This window comes from Megalobrama amblycephala, linkage group LG17 (assembly GCF_018812025.1).
Source record: "Megalobrama amblycephala isolate DHTTF-2021 linkage group LG17, ASM1881202v1, whole genome shotgun sequence".
Taxonomy (NCBI): domain Eukaryota; kingdom Metazoa; phylum Chordata; class Actinopteri; order Cypriniformes; family Xenocyprididae; genus Megalobrama; species Megalobrama amblycephala.
The window spans coordinates 26,482,799-26,505,453 of NC_063060.1; the positions used below are offsets into that span (position 1 = coordinate 26,482,799).

The 22,655-nt window shown below is 37.7% G+C and overlaps 1 protein-coding gene across 6 annotated transcripts in view; it reads right to left on the reverse strand.

Moving 5' to 3' along the window:
* Nucleotides 1-22,655, reverse strand: part of st3gal3b (ST3 beta-galactoside alpha-2,3-sialyltransferase 3b) — a 70,910-nt gene that overhangs the window by 15,418 nt on the left and 32,837 nt on the right. For all 6 annotated transcript variants that reach the window (XM_048164452.1, XM_048164455.1, XM_048164454.1 and 3 more), the window contains 4 exons: nucleotides 20,283-20,377; nucleotides 15,135-15,198; nucleotides 14,417-14,512; nucleotides 14,120-14,306 (listed from right to left, as the gene is read on the reverse strand). In XM_048164452.1, coding sequence (XP_048020409.1) covers nucleotides 14,120-14,306; nucleotides 14,417-14,512; nucleotides 15,135-15,198; nucleotides 20,283-20,377 — 442 coding nt within the window. The remainder of the gene's footprint in view (nucleotides 1-14,119; nucleotides 14,307-14,416; nucleotides 14,513-15,134; nucleotides 15,199-20,282; nucleotides 20,378-22,655) is intronic.

Below are 22,655 nucleotides of genomic sequence, written 5' to 3' on the forward strand. Positions count from 1 at the left end.
GCCCACAGCAAGCCATGGCAAGAAAACATCATCTCTTCTGTCAACAGCACGGTTTTGCAGAACAGAAGCAGAAATTCTGGGGAATGCTGAAACCACAAGCAGGTGTAAAGAGGGAAAAAAAAAACAATAAAATCATGAATTCACAACCAATGCATCTACGAAACCACCAACATCCAGTGTAAAGTCTATATTGGACATATCTTGCCAAGCTGAAGTAAGCCTCCATTCAGAATATAACAGTATCTGAAAAAGAGAACAAGTAAACGCATAGGAAATGCACTGGCCAGTAGTGTTTGGTGTAAGAGTGATAGGTTGTTTGAAGACGAAATAAAACAGGAAGTCCCTGATTGATTCTTTTAAAATCACTTAGCACAAGTGAGGATGTCTCTGTAAGCTTAGACATTCCTTCCATTGGATCAGCAGATATGGTAAGGTCGTTTCCTTCTCGAAGGACAGGTTTAATACTATACAGGAGTTACTCTTGTGACTTACATAACCAAGTTGCTATGGAAAAACAAGAATACTCCTGGCTAAACAGTACATAATGACATTAAGACTAGGATCAATCTTTCATCAAAATCACTGAGTGTCTAGAGAAGCTTAGGTACAGCTTACTCCAAATCCCTTCAAACAACACAGAATACTGTATTGATCTGCTAGTCTATTTATTCACTATTCATATATTCATTAGATATCAAGTACTAAAAGCTGCAAGCACTAATACTCTTGGCCAGGCGTGATGAGGACTTTAACTTTTATAAGCAGGTATTAAATGTCCCAGACAAACACTCTTGTGTTCAGTGGGACAATAAAACACTAAATGTTTACTAGATACACAGTGGCTTGAAGACCAGCGGTCAGCCAAATAAATGACTGCTGTTGTCACTGCTAAATTTCAAAAATACATTTCACATAATAGCTAAAGTAATATTCGGTACTGGAAAATCTAAACTGGAAATACAAAGTGCACAGTAAGATGTCATCAAAGCATCTGAAAAAGCCCAACCCAAGAGTTAGTCTAGAGCCAGACTAGTTAAACAGGTTAAATAGAAGATAGAAGTACTTAATAAAGTGAATAATGTAAGTCTTTATATAAGCCAGGAACTTTCCTGTAGCTCAAACAGTAGAGCATGGCGATAACACAGAGATCATGGGAAACATATAAATATAAAAAATAAAAAATAAAAAAAAAAATAAAAAAAAATTCACAATATTACTGTTTTTACTGCATATTTGATTAAATAAATGCAGCCTTGGAGAACAGACAAGACTTTTTCGTTTTTTTTTTTTTTGTTTGTTGAAAAGAAAAAAAAAAATCTCACGACCCCAAATACTTGAACAGTAGTGTACCTTAAATGCAAATTCATTTTGGATCAAAAAGTATCTGCCAAAAGCATACATGTAAATGTACCTCATTGATACAAAAAGATTAAATGTTCAATTTCAATGCTCAATTTTTATTTAATTTGTGGACTTTCATTTACAGGAGAGAAAAGAGGTGACAAAAAGTCAGAGCTACCCAATAGGCCATGTCTCCAACATCACCACAGTTAATTCAAGGAATTATTCAGCATTATTGTGGAATGTATGAAATGTACAATTTTTAAATTTTGCCTTGTCTAGATTTTCTTATTGACAACTGTTTTCAGAGCACTGCACCAGCCTGATTCTGGTTTGCATTACAATCCCACCAAAGTTAGACAAGGTCATTCTAAACATAGCTCCATTGTTGACATCATCTACATTGGTTCCGCCTGGCTTTACTCCAGACCTCTCATCGGCATTCCAGGGAATCACAGTCAGGAGTGCAGAGAAAGAAAAAGTGAGTGAGATACCCTGATTGATCACCTCTCCAAACCCTCAAAACCACAAGTCGTCTGCAGTGCAGGAACTTTAACAACCGCCACACTCTTGTCAAACAGGACGGCCTCTGTAACTGATCTATCCAATAAAGCAGCAGGTGAGAGAGGCCTCTCAATTCCCGAACGCAGCCTCAGCACGCCCTTAACAAGCTTCTAGCATGGCCGCCGAGTGTTAAATCACTCCATAAAAATCACAGGCCACATCGCCGACCTCTCCCTCTGTCAGCTGCTGGAAACGAGAGGTCAGGGTGAACGTTCAGCGGTGGCTGGGAAAACCTGTTCCTAACTGCAGATGTGCGGTGAGAAAAATCTTCCCAGGAACACTAGTGGAGGGTTTTCTGATGACAAAAAAAATATTAGCATTGACAAACAAGGAGTACAGAGGCTGAACTTCAATTACAGCATTTAACATGCAAAAATAAGCCACCATGTTTTCCAATGATATTTTTATGACAAGCCGTGATGAAACCGGAGAGCTTTTCTTATTGTGACGTACATCCAAATGAAACGGATTATCAAAAAAGAAAAAAAAACATGGAAATTACATGTAATGTTTGTCAAAACAAAATTACATTTAGTGCTTGACAAATTTGCATTTAAGATCTTAAGTTTCAGGGAGGAGTACAGGTATGTGGTAGTTGATGTTATCTGCATTGAAGTTTGAAACAGTGTGAAAGGTATCTGATTTGTTTTATTTTGACATCAGTATAAACACTTCTGATTTCTTCCATGTTATGCAAACGTATGGCTTAGATAGCGAGAAAAAGCAACAACTATAAAAGCCAAACTTCATTATAAAGAACCTGCAAGCCAAAAAGTTAATGCACAATGAGAAGAGAAATCTGGCGTCTTCAGGGCTCAGCGCTGTGCAATCAAATGCAGGGGGATGGAGTGTAACAAAACACCGTATTTCAGAAATACAGGTCAATTCTCAGTACAGTTTTCAAAAATGTGAAGGGTCAAAACCAGAAGAAAATAGTCCAAAAATTTATCAAAATATTTATATTACAAATATTGTGTTGTTTTTGTGTTTCATGACCCTTTAAATATAGTAGACAGTACATCAATCACCATGGAAAAAGTTAGTTTAGATTTATATACTACTACAGTATTTACTAATATTTTAAATTAACTTTTATTTATATTCACAGTTTTACTTTTAGTTTAAGTGTTAGCAATTTTTGTTGTGTGCTTTTGCATTTTTATTAGTTTAATTATTTTTATTTAACCTTATTTTAAAGGTAATGTATATATATATATATATATATATATATATATATATATATATATATATATATATATATATATATATATATATATTTTTTTTTTATTTCAGTTTTGCACAACTTAAACTTATATTATTTCAATTAGTTGCCATGGCAACATTTCTAACTATCATTTAAATTGAAGTTTTTCATCTAATATTAACAGTTTATTTCAGATTTATTTTAAATAATGAAAACAATTTTTTATAGTTTTAGTTAAACACAACAAGGAAAGTGCTCTAGATCACTTGTATAGAAGGCATACAACCTAGAAATTAGTTTTTTTGTTGTTGTTTTTCTAACCAGCAAAACTGTCGCAGATATAGCATGCAGAAAACACATAGGGCCATTTTACACCTGGTCACTTCATGTGTTTTAATGGATATCTATCGGATTTGTTAAAACGGTTCCATTTACACTTGGCCACATAAATGTGTCTCCGCAAAACAGTTCTTCGTGATCCCATGTTTCAAACTTTAGTTAGTGTGTAATGTTGTTGTTAGAGTATAAATAAAATCTGTAAAATTTTAAAGCTCAAAGTTCAATGCCAAGCGAGATATTTTATTTAACAGAAGTCGCCTACATCGAACGGCCAGTTTGGACTACATCCCTCTACTTCCTTCTTTAATGACGTCACTAAAACAGTTTTTTGGCTAACCTCCGCCCACAGGAATACACAAGAGTTGCGTTTGTAGAGTGTGTTTGTCGCCATGTCGTCGAAACGCTGTTATTTTCATCCCGCAGTCCAATCACCGGGTCTGATTCCGGCTCAAATTGATAGGGTAAAATTAAAGACATGTTTACAATAACACTGGGCGCGTGCATCTCCATGTTATGGTAAGAGGCGTGACCTTTCCGGGCAAGATGCGCTAAACTGCTGTCGAATCACAACACAGGAACCGCTGGCACAATCAGAACTCGTTACGTATTTCTGAAGGAGGGACTTCATAGAACAAGGAAGTCATCAGCCCGTTTTTATGACAGTGGAAACAGCGGTATACAGATAAGTAAATTATGTGAAAAATACTGTGTTTTTTTACACGCGAAACATGAACACATGTTATATTGCACACTATAAACACAATCAAAGCTTCAAAAAACCACGAAAAACGGGACCTTTAATGAAGATGATTGTGTTTTGAGCGTCAGCGTTACCGTCATATCTGGCTATAACATCATATATAGCCTTTAAAATACTCACACATTTATTTTTTTATATTTTGGGAGGAGTAAAATTTAAATATGTGGTTTCAACAATGAGATGCACTTATACTTGTCCAGTTTAGTTTGGAATGTGTCTCAAACCACCTACTGAAGTGGTTTGAGCAATCAAATTTAAAGCGTTTCGGAGGGCATTTACGCCTGGTCTTTTCACAATCAGATAGCTATCCAATCAGAGAAAATGCATAAAGTAACCAGGTGTAAATAGGCCCTTAGAAACACTAAAGATCAAAAACTTCCTCTGCATTCCTAACGGATAAGAAACTGTATCCGTGTAATTTAATGCTTACTCCTTTAAAGGGGGGGACCTCAAGTATTGCTTTGATCAGGTTTACACTTGACATGGTCAGATTCGATGAGAAACTTCTGCACTGGGACTTCCTTTCAAAAATGATGCACAAGGAAATCTTATCTGGTCACAGAGGGGCAACAGGTTGTCAATGGACCATTCCACAGGTGCTCGCGAGAAAATAGCCAAGGGTTCCTTTGTCTTGTGTGAAAAATGTAGTTGTTTTCCTCCAAATAATCGCAATCCTTTCTCTCCGTATCTCAAGATACTGCATACACACAGTTCAAGCAGAGGAAAACAGGCTATTTTGAAAAAGTTTCCTGTTTATCTTTAGGGTTATATTTAAAAGGTCAATAAACTTGGGAGGTACACTGTTAAAGTGAAATGATCTTTTTTATGGTGTGTGCTCTAGCCGACTGAGCTGCAATCAAAGCCTGTCTTCTAGAGGCTCAGGCACGCTGTCGGACAGATGTTGTTCCTGCTGCTCTAGTTGCCATGCTCTGAATGCCTATAAACATATCAGGCCGGATGACAAATTTGCAACTGCAGCTAGGCTGTGACATATCAACATGCAAATTTATACCACCACAGTCAGAGCTGAAGCCTGATAAGAAGTGTAAACCTGCACTGGCAAACCATTTCACTCCAGGCTCTGCATGATTCATATGAACTTCAGTTTGTATATAAAGCGCTGAAGGTTTACTCTGAGGGCCCCAGCAGAAATGTGCACATTTCGTGAAGCACTCATCCAGAGCAGGTCAGGTTCACAAAATCTAGATCCCGTTGCTCTTGACCGGGTCAGGAATCCAAACTCTATAGGATACTCAGATGACACTCCTTTTGTTAGCAAGAATCTGAGCTATTTGCTCATTTTTGTTGCCTTTGTCCTTGTTCTGACCTTCTTTGCCTTGAGAGCCATGACTTTCTGCTTTACAGACATACTTGGGTCATCCTGTGTATGCATCTTCACACTTTGAGGCAGCAAACAGGACAACTGGGTCAATTGACCCCACTCAGGCTTTAGAAAAAGCTTGTTAGTAGAAGGAAAATCAAAAAAGTAAACTGCGTGTTTAGCCCTATTCGCACGGGATTAGTATTATTTGGGGACCTCGTGTGATTTAGAAATAACCCCCCCACCCCACCCCACACACATCTGAATTTTGTGTGGCGCATTTGTACAGGATAAGCGAAGCCTGCAATTTTACTCAAAATTACTGACTCATCTCCCGGATATGATGTCAAGGCTTTGCGTAACATGTAGTTCTAGCTGTATGATATCTCATAAACAGAAGAATGTTCCTTACCACATGCTCTTCTGATGATTTTCAGCGTTCTCTCTCTGCAAATTGTATAGTTGTATGGTGTATAGCGATATGACCCAGCAGCCAAAATACTATTAAAACACTCCATTCTTTGCGAAAGATGGATAAAAAGGTGCACAGGAAACAAAAACCTTGCAAAAAATGATATACGACCCCGCCAAATCCTGGCCAAATCACAGAGATGCCGATTCACATGGGACTAATACTGTATTATCACAGGACCCCAGTGTTCGGCGAAATATGGTAGGTCATTTGCGAGGGACTTTTTACTTTACAAATTACAGACATGGAAGATTCGCACAGGATTAAGGTCACAGACAACCTCCGCGATTATTACAAATGACTAGAGGTCACCAGTTAATACTAATCCCACACGAATAGGGCTTTTGATGGGAAAAACATTACCCCAAGTATAATCTTGTGTTGCCAGAGCATTGAGCATAAAGTATAAGGTTGTATTCGCATTGCATATGAACAATCAAAATTCATCTCATCATTATGTGCCATTTAGGTATGGGAGTTGTCTGAAGTCCTAAAATAGCCCCAGTTTGTGCTCTAAAAGCAACAAGTACTGGTTTTCGCAGCCACAAAGCAGAATATACAGTTCCTCAAACAAGACTCTGCATATCTTGGTGCTACTAACCTTGGCAATTCCAGTAATATTTCATCCTCAAAATGGCTTCTTCTAAAGTCAGCTTGGTTCTGGGTAGACTGTGAAAAGTCAGCCAATCAGATTAGAGAGAGTGATTATGAAATGGTCTGCAAATGGCCTGTGGATGCTCCATGGCCATGTCATCTGAGACTGAGACTACCCTAAGCATGTCAAATGACTGGTTAAAGGTCTGGCACCTTTTTATTACCTCAAATGTAATACAGATACATACAAGTGACTGTTTGGTAGATGAAAGACTGGCTGTTGGCATGTTCAGAAGCAAACATCCATGTCCCCTTGTTAACCCCTGGCTTGCTGTCCCATTGGGTCAAAAGGAGAGACAACACCTGCATCAAACTCTAAAAACAGACACGTTTTTACAAAAACACCACTACAAAGGGCATGAAAATGCTGACTTGCAATCAAGCTACAAAGAGATCAAAAGTGCTGACTCTCAATAATCAAAAGTCAAAAAAAAAAAAAAAAAAAAAAAACCTGACAAATAATGAAAGGTCTCATGAAACCTATTTCAAGCTTCAAAAAGAATACACGATTATTCCCTGATTATTATTCATTATGCATCATTATTCCCTGATAATCTTCCCTTCTAGTGGGCTGTTCAAATCAATGAATGACTCATTTAGAGCAGTTTTGTGAACTGGATCAACGGATTCATTGCAAAGAATGCAAAGAATGACTCCTTCATGAATCAGTAATCGCTATTTCTCTCATGAACACCAGGTAGGGCAGATGGCAACAATTTCAGGCAATAGAAACAAATGTCAGTCCATTTCTCACACAAAGCTATCGACTTTGAAGACTTGAATATAGTGAACAAGCCTTAGTACTTTTTATTAGTAGTACTTATGTTGCTTTTTGCTTGTTTTGGTCCTCTTTATATTAAAAAGACTGCCCAGGATTGATTTTTAATTTCCCCAGGATGAGCAAACGTTTGGAAAAAATGATTTCATTTTTGGGTGAACTATGCCTTTAAGATTATGCAAAAGTGACATAAATCCTTCAGAAAAGGTGACTCATGAGTAAACAAAGGCACGCTCTCCACAGGCGTCAACAGAGATAAAGTCATGCACACAACAGTGTGTTCTCCAAGAGTTGAATTTTGGCATGCAAATAAAGCTACTACAGACTAAACCACAAAATACAACGGGCAAGCATTATACAACTGGCAATGCTATGCAACACGCCGACACGGAAAGTACCTTCAATAAATGCCAAAAGCAGGAGCCTGAAGGAGTGTCTGATAAGTGACACACTTTTGCCTCGCTCTTACCATGTAAGGCTGAAATAATAAGGGATTAAGACATATGGAAGAAGGAAGTGATGGGTAAATATATTCAAACAGAAGCCAGAGGATTACCTAGTCAATGGTATTCTGAATGAAAATAATTATCGTGGGAGCCACATGCTCCTCTGCGACCTCTAGGACTCGTTAATTCAGTACGCTCTTATCGCACATGACGGCTGGCCCGCTGCCTATTTTCAAATCAGGCTCCTTCATGTGTTCTTACATCAGTGACCTCTGAAGCGTTAATCCATTTTGAATGACTAAAATAGGTGAAATCAAGAGAAAAGTGTGACACGTTTCTGGAGTAGACTGAAGTTAACAAATCGTGTTGAGTGTAAAAGTAATGTTTCCAGTTCAAAACAAGCTCAAATGACCACAGAAAATAATTTTGACTTTGAATTGTCACGAATATCAAGATGTGACTTTTAAACTCAAGATTATAAGGTAAAAAATAAAAATGAACGTATGTATAAACTGTTCACTATAGATTGCCGAAAGTGATGACATACTGTATTTTTTCAGTCAACCTGAAAGTCATCATCACCCTGGTTCCCCTTGACAAAAAATAAATAGGATTTTTCCATAGGCTTTTGATTATTGCAGAAGCAAAAAACTCTGTAATTAACAAAAGTTAATGATTCTTACACAACTATAATGAATTTTGAAGCCTAAATAGAATCACCAGAAATAAAAAAGCTAAACATAGGCTATAAATGAACTACACAGTGGTCACATGACTTCAGTGTAACCATCATTAAAATTCCAACAATGGAATTTTATATATATTTTTTATATATATATATATAAAAACAACAGAAGAGTTTGCAAAAGCGTGATTATAAAGGCAATGGGGCTATAAGTGGACTAGTGAGTACCTGTTTGGCGTGATTTTTAATGCCGCTGTATTTTATGTTGTAGAATAAAAAGTGAAAATGAGTGAGTTTGTGTTCACCACAGATCAAAAACTCCTTTAAAAAACCCATTGACTTCAGAATGATGGAACTGAAAGTTAAAATGCCAATTTGTTCCTGGTTTTTTTGGCCTACAAATAAATGTTATGACTGAAGCACTGTATAAGACCAATAACATGCATTAAGATAATGAATATGTCCTAATAAATATGTCAATCTTTCATCAAAATGTAATAATTTGACTAACAGGTCCTTTCCAATGTGCGCTCATGCCTCATGGCAAAATATTCAGGTGAACTCCAGCAAGGTTCTTCAATGCTGGGAAGGCATCCGTCTACTGTTCTGTCAATACGAACTGAATAGGTTGGCATTCTTTCCACCCGTGAGTGTCCACAATGTACAAAAGAGCAGCAGAGAGGGGAAAAAAACCTTCAAAGCAGCGAGCAGCCACTGTTCAAAGTTACATCAGTGTGACTGTTTGAGATGAAGAGAGTGAGGAGTCAGCGCTAGTTGAGGATTACACCGAAGTCTAAAGCTATGCGCCTTTCTAAAGCCAACTGCCCACACAGTCGCACATGTCTTTATGCGTTCATCTCCAAATGAAAGAAGTCGCCACACAATGGATCTCAATCGCTGTTGTCACCGCTTACAAAAACAAAGTGTTTTCCATTTCGCCACCAGGTTTCTGCCAATAAAAGGAAGCGTTTATATTTTGGCAAAGCAGCAGCAACATCACCACAAGTCACTCAACGGGATTTTCATTGCAGCGATGATATGTTCAAAGATATGTCGTAAGATCTAAATAAGACTTGGAAGCGGCCTGCAGGGAATGTATTTGTTTTCAAACATGAGATGAACTGTATACTGTTGTTAGGGACACAGTGTTTGATAAGATTATGTGTGATTAAGCATGGTGATGAATGGCTGTTATTGTTTAGAGATTACTCAAAGAAACATCTGTGGTACGTATAGAGCGCATAAACTAGATAAACGCTTAGTCAGATTTTCATCGGGCCCTAAAATACCATCCTTCGCCAGTTAAAAATAAACACAGCCAAAGTTAAACTGTTTGAGAAGGGAGCGAGGGAATGCGAGGGGCTCTCGGAGTCTCGACGTTGATCAAGAGAGAAGAATAGAAGTCAGTCGTTTTTCATCTGTAAGAATTCACAATAGTGATGGGCTTCATTTGTCAAGTGACAATCGGTTAAAAACCCCACTTTAAACATGATACTCTTACAACTTAATACATACACGGGAGGTCACGTAGACTAGCTGGATATAAACATCTTTTACAGCTGTGGCTGTCTGCCGGAGGAAGAAAAACAATCAGGAACGGCATTTTTACATTTTCGGAAGAAAATCTGAGTGCTGCTTGCCTGAACAAAAATCGCTGCCAGGGGTTTTTATGCAGTTGCTAAGGTGTTCTTAGTGGTTTATGTCAATTGCTATGTGGTCGCTAGGGTATTCTGGGTGGTCTATGCAATATTCTGTTTCTAGATATGGCTTGGGTCCCTCCTTCATCGTAAGGCCTATTTTACTATCCATCGGACAAAAATCCAACTGTTTTAATGTGATTGCTTAGAAAAGTTAAAGCAAATCTTTCTTCAACGAGTTACGTGATCTGAGGAATTATTAGCCTCTTTCATACAGAGATTCGAGAAAATTTTTGAAAAATTTCCCAAAATTCCAGGATTCATTCTGGCATGGTTTCTTGATTCTGATGCAAGGATCGAATTGTCCAGCATTCCAGCTTGCATTCACAGAAGGCTCTCCAGCAAGGTAAATGCAAAAACATTCTCAATACATCTTAACATCTTTCTCTCTTAACACCGAGAGAAAGTAGTTTAAAACATGCGTTTCAGCTGGAGAACGTAAATTAAAGGTGCCCTAGAACTTTTTTTAAAAAGATGTAATATAAGTCTAAGGTGTCCCCTGAATGTGTCTGTGAAGTTTCAGCTCAAAATACCCCATAGATTTTTTTTTAATTCATTTTTTTAACTGCCTATTTTGGGGCATCATTATAAATGAGCCGATTCAGGGCTACTGGCCCCTTAATTTTCGTGCTCCACGCCCACGGAGCTCGCGCTTGCCTTGAACAGTGCATAAACAAAGTTCACACAGCTAATATAACCCTCAAATGGATCTTTACAAAGTGTTTGTCATGCAGGCGGCATGCATGCGTCGGATTATGTGAGTATTGTATACTGTTATATTGTTTACATTTGATTCTGAATGAATTTGAGGCTGTGCTCCGTGGCTAACGGCTAATGCTACACTGTTGGAGAGATTTATAAAGAATGAAGTTGTGTTTATGCATTATACAGACTGCAAGTGTTTAATAATGAAAGTAACTTTAACCACATTTAACAGTACATTAGCAACATGCTAATGAAACATTTAGAAAGACAATTTACAAATATCACTAAAAATATCATGATATCATGGATCATGTCAGTTATTATTGCTCCATCTGCCATTTTTCGCTATTGTTCTTGCTTGCTTACCTAGTCTGTTGATTCACCTGTGCAGATCCAGACGTTACTGGCTGCCTTTGTCTAATGCCTTTCATAATGTTGGGAACATGGGCGTACATATTAATGATCCCGACTGTTACGTAACAGTCGGTGTTATGTTGAGATTTGCCTGTTCTTCGGAGGTCTTTTAAACAAATGAGATTTATATAAGGAGGAGGAAACAATGGTGTTTGAGACTCACTGTATGTCATTTCCATGTACTGAACTCTTGTTATTTGACTATGCCAAGATAAATAAAATTTTTCATTCGAGGGCACCTTTAAGTTGTCATGTAAAAGCATAAGCACCATTTTTACAGGATTTTGAAGAGTATGCATTGTGTGGGAGAAGTAAAGTAATGGAAAGATGCAGACACCTTCTTATTGGAGGAGACACATATACGTGTAAGTTTATAATAAGCCGGCAACACGTGCATGTAAACGTTCCAATAAGCAGATTTCTGGTTTGCAGAAAACCTAAAACCTAATTCACTGTGGACAAGTTACACACCAAAGCTTTATATGACGAGCAGTTAAGAGTCATGCTTGTCTTTTTTTTAAGTAACAAATAGCTATGTTGGGTATTATATGTCTAAATACTAGGGCTGGGTATTGACACAATTTTCACGATTCGATTACTATTCACATGCTTTCGATTCGATTTGATTACAATTTCGATTCGATTCGATTATTTTGGATGTAGTATTTCAGTTAAAGTACATGGCAAATTTTCTAGAGGAAAAAAATCTCTCAACTAATGCTGTAAACTACACATGGGAGTCAGTTGGTACTACTATAATAATATTGAAGGTTAAATTAACTTATTTATATACAAACACTTAAATTACACTCAATGATGTTTTATTATAAAAGTTTAGAATTACATAATCATATTTCTACTCCAGTTCGTTTTTTTGAAATATAAACATTTAAATCGCGGCTGTCATAATTGATTTATTCAAACATGCATTAAATATTGAAGAACATTAAAAATTATAATGAATATGTAATGGTGCACAGCTATATTTATCAGAATGTTGCTTTCTAGAGTTCACTTTTCTAGCTGACTAATGACTTTATAGTCACTGAATATGTTTTTCTGAGGTAAATGTGACGTTACGGGACATTGTTTACAAGCCGTTTTATTGACGTCTTTCCGAGGTTGAAACACTGATTGAGCTATTACACGAGACATGATATGGGTTTCGGTAAGATGTACTGTATATTTTAACATACCAGATGTTTAGTCATGTTTATTTTGCGCTGTAACTGGTATTAAAGTGGAGGAGAGGATGTTCACATGCACTCCATGTTGCCGCTTCTCTTTAACTGAGGTGCTAAAACGATCTGTCTCGTCATATTAAACCGCGCCAAAACGGTATTTATTTTTTGAATCTCATAATAAGATGGACGTCATTTGAAATCTGAGACTTTGCTTCATATCAAAAGAAACAAAGCACAAAGATTATTGCGATTTATTGGATGGGAGGTGCTACATATTCTGCTCATTCATCAACTGAAAACTAGACTAATCAATTCTTGGGATTTAAGAATCGATATCGGTTCGTAAAAATGAGAATCGATTAAAATTGAGAAATCGATATTTTTTTACCCAGCCCTACTAAATACTGCCCATTTACAACCATTTTTACAACCAAGAATCTCCCTGTTAGATTCCAGTATGGCATGAACATTCAATTTTCCATTTTTTTTTATAAAAAAAGCTATTTTGTTAACCAATACTATGGTTTTCACCAGTCATCATCCTCTGAACGCTGTTTCTAACATTATGGCAGACACATTGGAGCTTTCTTGACCCCTCATTTGCTAAAGGAAATTCTTCCTTCCATGAGATCAAAGCCAATGTATCAGAAGCCAGAGGGCAGATCAATTATCTGAGCACTTTCCACTGTCCAGCTTGTTACGATCAGATGTTCAGACAAATCTGGCTCTTTTCATGGGCCAGAGGGGAGGGAGGTAATCAAATAGCTCTCTATTTTTCTTCCTCCGCCGAGTCTCTTGCACATTGACAAATGTCACCCTGTAAAAAAATACAGCGCTGGTCCCCTGAAAGCCCAGCAGCTGTGTTGGCCGGGAGCTCCTGAGGCACATTGCCGCCAGATTCCCACTTGACAACAGGGGAAAACAAGCAGGTGTGTGGCTGAGGAAGACAAGTATATTGGAAAAGGGAGATTACGGGGGAAACCACACACACTGAACCAAACGCCTTGACCACGATTACATGACAGACGACTAGAAAAGAAAAAAACATGTCCTTGAGTAGCCGAGTCAGCCAACTCCAGAGGAGAACGGAGTGCTTGTGCTTGCTCTTTGTGTGATAAGAAATGGGATGGAGGCAGAGTCATTAAAACTGTGTGAGATAAGAGAGAGCTCATTCAGACGGGCCGACCCTCCTGATTAAGAGGCTATTCACTAGATGTCAGTCAAACCTGGAAGGAGAATGTTTTACCACATGCTAAAAATGAGATGAAAGACCTTGAACAATAAAAGCCTCTTCTTCAATAACTATTCCCAATCAAAATCCTTTAACCACAAAAATTACAATGCAGTATTTTTTGTTAGAGGGCAATATTAACATTACTCTGAATTCATAAATGACTTCGAGTATAATAAAAGGGACAGAAAAAAGTTAGTGCAGAAAATGGTCTATAAAAACAACTGGAATCTTTCTACCTCAAACTCAAATGAATAAGGAGACCTTAACAAATAAGTAAAAAATAAATAAGTACAGATTTAACTGAGGGAAACAAGGTCTTACCAGCTTCTCTCTGAAGACCATCTGTCTCAGCCATTTAAAGTCGAGAGGTTTGAAAGCAGAAAAGACAAAGAGGGAATCTTTTTCATAGCGTTCAGGCTTCTGGATGGCCCCCTCGGGATAGGTTATCCTCATGGTGGTCTTAGTACCTACATCCCTGGTGTAACCATTCACTGGGGCCTCGTTGAGCCTAAAAAAAAATGCAAATCAGCTGCATTTGTCTCTACAATCCTTTTGTTTGTTCAGTTTATTGATTTGGTCATTAAAAAGGCAGAACAAGTTGACTTTGTGGACACTCACCTTACTACAACATCATATTCGTCGATGCGGGATCCTAAAGACTTGTTGCTAAGGATACCGCCATTACCTACTATTATACATCTTTTACAACTCAAACTGCAAAGAGAACATATGAGAAAACAGGTGGCATTACTCCAAAACCTGCATACATCTTTACAACCATATTCAGCTATTAGAACTGACACAACCTAGCCTGATATTGCCTATAACTGCAGTTTTAAAAAGGTCAGGTAAAAAGATGATGCACTATATACATGCGTTATGCAAACCATGACATTCAGAACATTTTATGCATAATACACATTAAAATATACAAACAGTCAATACGATTTTTTTGAAAGAAATTAATACTTTTATTCAGCAAGGATGCATTAAACTGATCAAAAGTGACTTTAAAGACATTTACATTGTTAAAAAAGATTTCCATTTCATCCTGGAATCCATACAAAAAGAAGTATTAACTGCACACAACTGCTCAACATTGACAATAATAATAAATGTTTCTGGAGTATGAAATCAGCATATTATAATTATTTCTGAAGGATCATGTGACACTGAAGACTGGAGTAATGATGCTGAAAATTCAGCTTTACCATCACAGGAATAAAAAAAAAAAAATAAAAAAAGTTATTTTAAATTGTAATAATATTCATATTATTAATATTTTACTGAAATAAATGCAGCCTTGGTGAGCATAAGCATTATTTCAAAAACATACCTATCCAAATCTGGTCCCAGTCCATAATTCTTTGTGGCAGATAATATAACATCTATGATTCTTTCTGTAGAGAGAGATGAACAAGGAAGAACAAAAAGATGAAACAAAAACATCTCTAGATGGTTACGGCTCTCATCTGACTCAAATGATTTTCTCCTGGTGGTCTGATGGAGAAGCATGATTATATTATTTACTTGGAGGCTCCTGGAAGTTGTATTAGCAACTGAAAATAGGTTACTGACACCTTGGAAAAAACAGTCTGGAAAATGGAATGCCATTTGCAAACAAGTAAAATTCCTGTGCCATAGACTTCAATTTAATGCTCTCAGTATGTCACCTCGTGATATAAATTTACAAAGCTGTTTGGTCATAGCGATCATTCCTCTGATACCCTCGAAGGCATTCGTGGAAGCCACAGATTATACCGCCTGATATCAGCGAAGACACCGGATTTCCTAGTAAGGTTGCATTAGTGTAACCCATTGAATTGACTAAAGCATCAGTATGCACACTATAAAAGGCCAAAGATGAGAAAACAGATTGAAAAAGTGCTAATTCAATAAGCACAAATATATACGGACTTGCCCAAGTTCCCAACGTACTTTTTTGACCTTAACTATATTCCAATGAATAAAAATCAAGAAGGCATAACATGGAGGGAAACACTTTGGGAGGTCTGCTAGGCACTTTGCTGTACGTGTGAGGCGCCAAATCTACATCTGTACATAATTCCTTTTTTTCCTCGTCCGGTGGTTTGAAAGCATCTACCCTAATGACTACCATTACTGTTCCTGACAACAAAGAGCTCACATGTGAGATTATCTTTTTTATTGCCATAGACAGTATGTTATTGAGAGGCAAACATAATAGGATGTACCAATGTAGTCCTGTGGTTTGGTTTGAAGTGAATGGTTGTGATTACAACAATACAGCATGTGAAGACCTGTAAATTGATTCATCCTCCAGAAATGCAACAGTCGGCATAGTGCGAAAGCTAACGTAAGAGCTTGAAATCTGCATTGACCCTAAACTGTGACCTGAATGATTAAAAAGCATCAGGGAGTAGCCGTCATTGTTTGGACAAAGCGCTGACGGCTCACATCAAGCATCACCACACGCTGCAAAAACAGCGGCGGGACCACACTGGAATAAGAAACGGAAAAAAAATCTATATGTATATATATATATCAGGGTTTCGTAAAGAAATGGGAAGAGCAATAGGTTCGAATTGTTTTCAGATAAACGCCATAAACATTTCAGCCAAGTATCACTCTTGGCAGTTTAAACAAACGAGCCCCTCATCTTTAACATACACTGTTTTGGCAAGAGGAAATTATGCTCTGAAATAAAGTAGAAATGATGCAAATACTTTGAGAACATGAGGGGCTAATATTGCAAAAAACATCTGGAGCATGACTTCTAAGAGAACGAGTCACATAATGACATTTCTTTCATGTAATGTTTGTCAAGAAGCTTTTCAGTTTAAAAACTGATCAAACACGCTCAAAAGCTATTTAAACAATTCATTGTGAGTATTAGCGGAACTAGAGTGACACTTCATCCTGAGTCACTGGAGACCTTTAAGAGGCTACTTAATACTGTAAGGCACTTAAAAGGCCAAACTTACAGTCAAAACAGCCCTAATGGTTTATTCTCCTTTGAGGTATTTGGTTCTCCCGTCTATAAAGGATGTTGGGATTACCTTACGGTCGACACGACCATCTGCAATGCTTTGACTGAATGTTTTCCACTGAGGGCGACGTAATCAAGAGCAGAAATCACAAAGTCGTAGGTGGCCGCAGGGATCGCTTATATCAGAATTGGTAGTGCATAAATAAGACATCTATTTTTATGCCTTTCTGGCCCAAGACTCGAGAACCTTTGTCAAGCTCTATTCAAGAACCACACGTATCACCTATCCAAATGAATAAAGTTAAAAGCGAAGTCACGCTAGGCTCACGATCCGTGCAGAAAACAGAAACCAGGTGTAATGTAAACATGGGACCTGCTCTTTTGAAAGTCTTCATGTGTGTGGACACGGCAGCCCTTAACAGAACACAAAGGTTACATTCAAGGTACCCTTATGTGCCCGTTGCCCTCAAATGCTGGAACATTTGACAATGTGCTAAAATCTAAGATGTAATCATCTTTTCAGATGGAGGGGAAAAAAGACTGAACAGACAACGGAGGATTACATTAGCAACCAATTGGTTTCAAGAAACAGCTTCCTTATCTACAGGTCTTTTCCAAAGGTCTCATTCTCTTTGATACATTCACAAAGCTCAGTAGAATGAAGTTCTTGTTCTCTGTTGAATGGGATAAAATCCCCACATCACTGAAGTACATAAATGTCTGCCATACTGTGCATTACATCTGGCCACGTACACACTGCAGAGGTTTTCTCTCAGATACTACAGCAATATCAGAGTCACTCCCAATGGTCGATCATAGTAAGAAAGATCATAGCTTGGCATCCTACGACTATAAAGTAACATGAATGCTAACAGTTTAAAGCATTTGAAGTTTATGATGGGATTCATTTTTGCGAACAGTGATATATTATTAGGCTTCTGCTTTCTCTTGACTTTACGGGAGTGAATTTGCTTAGAAAATGCAACTGTATCAATAATAAGCCCAGAATTCCAGATTTGATTCAAATCTGATTCACAAGCTCTCCATTAGATTCTGATTCAGTTTCATTTCATTGGGGTCTATTTTGTCCATTTTGCTTAAATATTTTCGAGAGTCTTCTGCGGGACAAGTGACATGTGGGGGCGCAAGAGGGAAGATATTAATGTGCGCAGTATGCAGGAGAACGAATGACAGCGAGACTCCTCCAAAATATAAACTTTATAACAGTGGTCTCAAACTGCCGGCCCGCGGGCCATTTACGGCCCGCCCACCCCCTCTAACCGGCCCGCAACTGATCTCAAAAATAAAACATAATCCGGCCCGCTAAATTATTATTATTATTATTATTCTCTAGTTGCTACCTGTCTGATATGCAAAGAAAAAGTCGCCGTTCTAAGGGGCATTCACATATCGCGTCACATAAGCGGCCGCGCCGCATTCTCCTTTCCAATGCGCTTTCGCTCCAGTGGCGTCTGTCGTTGCTATGCAACCATGAGCCGCGCTCTCAATCACTTCTATTATGAGCGCGCTTGCCTAAATTACAATAAAAGCACTCGACTTTAAGTCACGAGCGTCGATTTAAACCACCGAAACGCGTCCGATGCAGCCATTAAACGTTACCGATGCTCAAACGGCATCTTGGACAAATGTGGCCCAGCTGTGTGAGCACAAGCGCTGCAGGTGTCTGTCAAGAAACAAAGGAGTGTACAAATGTATTCAGGGATTGTATTAGCTAACATAAAGTAAGGGAAAATACTTCCACTAGATGTTAAAAACTAATAATGTATGTAACAATGAGATTTTTATTTTTTTTGGCAAAATAAAGTTATATAGCTCCAGTTTTTTTGTTTATTTCTAACCACTCCATGCCACAAGTGTTGCTGGTTTTGTTCCTAAATTACTGATTTTTTATTCCATATATCTTGTTGGATGTGAGAAGTCGCACCAGACTATTTCAATTAATAGTATTATATTAGTAATAGTATTATATAATTATATTACACTCTGTAACAATGAGAGAGACACTGCTGTTTACATTTAGTATGGTAAATAAGATATTTATAGTATAGGTATAAAATTATTTTAGTAGACCTAATGAAATTTGAAGTAAATGAGAAATAATGCAAAGGAAAGTAAATTTTCTGAAATGTTGCGCTTTCTTGCGCTTGAAGGATAATATGGCCCTCCTATGAGGTGTCAATCACAGAAAGATACAAAATGTTATTTGTGTTATTTGTCTATCAAGCAACCAAAACTAAACAGTTTAGCATTGTGTGGATGGGGGAGGGAAAAATAATGTTCTATATAGTATGAATGTGTGTAGTATTCACTAGTATTTATCTTTCACTCTGTCATGGTAGTCCCTTGAGGAAACATCAGAATATTGTTGCCAATTAATTATTAATTCCACGTAGCAGCACCAATACGACTGTCTCTCTTTCGTTTTGCCATGTTTGAAAGCTGTGTACGGAAGAGCTTCTTCTTATTGGTCAATGTCACAGATGTGACGGAACTGTCATGGAGGACCGGAAAAAAATTAAACATGCTAGACTTTCTGTCGGGACGCTGTTGTGAAGCGCCGCAGACATTGGTTGTCGTCCACTATGACATACTATACGAGATGAAACGATTGATAATTGCATCCAGACGGCAATTGTTATTTATGAATCACCACAACACCCTACGTCAAACACATTGTGCCAAAACTGGGCTGATATTGTGTAGTCTGAACCCAGCAATAGTCACATCGCAGGAATATGCAATGTCAAGTATAGGGATTGTAGTTAATCCTGTCTGTAATTAATGTTAATCAAACAACAAAATACAAAGAAAAAAAAAATCTTTGTTAAAGCTACAAAAGTTATTATTTATATGCAAGTTATACAACGAAAACTATGCAGTGTTATTTTACATTTACATAAATGTATTCAAATTTCTGTATCTGAATTCTATTAGACTTATCTGAAAAACATAAAGCACTGTTTATTTAATTTGAATCTTTGTTCTATTGTATTCATCTATGCTTGCAATTTATCTATTATTTTCTATGCAGATTCAATCCCCTATAAAATCACCCCAATCATTCTAGAATGATTAATAGAATGAATAATAGAGCTATTGAAGTCATCTGGTGAAATCGTTTTCATATCACAATATTTATTGCAGAAAAACAAAATATCGCAAAGTCTTTTTTTCCCCCCCAATATCTAAAGCCCTAGTCTGTGGCAATGAAACAAGACCGTATCTTAAGGGAGAGGAAGAAAAATAAAACCCTCCACAGTCCTCTACCTGCATGCTTTTGAGGACAGAAAGAGGACAAAATAGAAGGCGGAAGCGGGATACAATATAAAAAATTTTGGGGGAAAAAAAATTAACGGGAACTAAAAACTAAGTGTAGTCCTCTAGAGAAGTGCTTCAGAATGATTCATGCCATTAACTCGTTTTAAAGCATTTGGAGAACATTGTTGTTAAAGGGCAAAGTCCACCTTAATGAATCTATTTAAAATGCATACATACCTTGTGTTTTAAATCCAAATGGAGGTAAATAGTTGGTAACTTTTGCAAGCCGCTTAAAGTTTCGGTCCAGAAACATGGAAGCTGGCTTACTAAACCTGCAATAGCATAAGAAACATAATATAATGAATGCATATTCTATGGACAACTAACATTTAGATGTAGACATTCTGCAGATCTAATAGAAGACTGCAAATTTTGCACAGTACCAAAAACATCTCCCTATCAACATGTTGATTCCATATCAAAAGGGCTAATTACATATAGCCAAACAACACATTCCCTTCCCGGACATCAGGAGTTTGGGGAGTCAAAGGGGGCTTTTGTCTGTGAGAGGTCTCACTTCATCTCTGCTTTGACCTGTGGTTAAAGTTTAAAACAGTGTGGCTGAACCAGCACCAATCAATCATGAACTCAGGCCTCCGTTCACCCCTTCTCAAGAGGAGTCAGGGGATACCCTACCCGGAGGCCATTTCCCAGCACACTCCCCTCTTAAAGCTAGATGTGTAAAGGCAACGATGAATGCCTGTGCCTCTGACCCGCAGATCCTCGCTGTCATTTCTTATCTATTCCGCCTGCTACCAAAGGGCATTTCGACAACATTTAAAGCAATACAAATGAGAAATCTCCAGGAAGTGGAGCATTGAGCTGCTCAAAGGTGTCAGGAGACAGTGTGAATTTTCAGAAGCCATCAAATAATCAATCAAAAAAATTTTCAATACCAGATCCCTTTCAGGGGCCATTTAATGGTTTTATTTTATAAGAACTGAGCAAGTCTCAGACAGCAGAAGCATTTTCCACAAACATGTTGTGAACGCTGCCTCTTTTCTGCTTCCGTAAGTGTGGCCACACGATGGATGTCTGTTTTTACGACCCTCCCAACTCAACAGGATCATTATTCATTTACAAACATGAGGATATTGGATCATTTTTCAGGTTTTTTTTCTTCTTTCTTAGGTCTTTTACGATTAAGTAAGAAAATTGCAGTAGATTGGTTGAAGAGGATGACTAACAAGGAAAGCTTGTCGAGAGGTACAGATGGTTTGAAAAAATTAGGCCCCCTTAAGAAAACTTAAAAGACTAATCACGAGTCAGTAAAGAGAACACAGGGGTCATTTAAAAATACAGGTCCTGCTTTTGGGAAGAAAAAGCAGCAGAGCCCCTTTCCCAACATACTTTCCATAGAACAGAGCGTCATGAGTTAATGGCCTTCAAAATTCACATTAAAAAGAGAATTTTAACAAGCCTTTTTGGTAACTTTTGGTAACTCCAGTTGCCTTTAAACCATCTAAATCTACAACAAATGTCCGAAATGTGTGGAAAATTAGGACAAAGAAGATGTCAATTGAAGAAAATGTCAGAGCAATTGCAGGAAATGAGATGAGGAAATGAATGGGCTCACTATTGGCGACTGTTTAACAGACTCAGATAAAAGTGTGTCTATTTCATGTACTAATCACTTGAGGCCAGAGGATGTCCGACAATGTCAAAAAAAAAGGAAAAAACGGTCGCATCAGATCCTCTTCTTATACCACCTGATAAAGGCAGACAAAGCGAGACCTTGCCAAAACAAACTGTGATTAATTAACTTGTGGCTTGTGGGGTGTGGACTAACTCGCATTATAAATAACTGGGAGAGAGAGCTTTAGGTCTAAAGACAGACAGGGGTCTGCTTGTCATAAAGGGGTCTTGAACAGGAGGCCTGTGCACATTGTGCTCATTTCCTCATGGCTATCTCTCACTGGGGGCTGTATTTTCATAACCGCCCGCTCAAGTTCAACCAAGACATTTGATTTAAGAGTCCAATACAAACAATTTTGGGAAAGGAGTGGAGGTGTTGAAAATAAAGTGGATTCCAAGGGTTAGTCAACGACTGAACTAACAGAGTTTGGTATCACAGAGCTTCAGGTGGTATTCTACACATGCAAGGATCCCCTAATAAAATTAAACCGCTAAAGGGAGAAATAAGCGATTGCCCAAATGACCACATTCTGAACATGCCAAGTGGGATTTAACTCTAATAGGACCATTCCTAGTTTATCCAACAACTGAATAATGGGGCTGAAAAGCTTTTCTAGATTTAAAAAAATTAATTGTTTGAATTTCACCACAAGTACAGCATTTTAAGAACATGATTTCATTTTAAAAGCATGTAAAACCCATTTAAAAATGTATTTAAAATGTTCACTTTAAAATATGTGGTTTTGCGCATTAAAAACTTTTCAGATCCAGACTTTTCTAATTAATGAAGAAATGTAATATAAAACTGCACAAGGGTAAGGCCGTGTGTCCACCAGAGCGTTTTTTCCAGCTGCTAACATACTTTTTCAATTGTTTTCAATGGGAACGCCGCGTTTTTTAAACACCAGGAGCGTA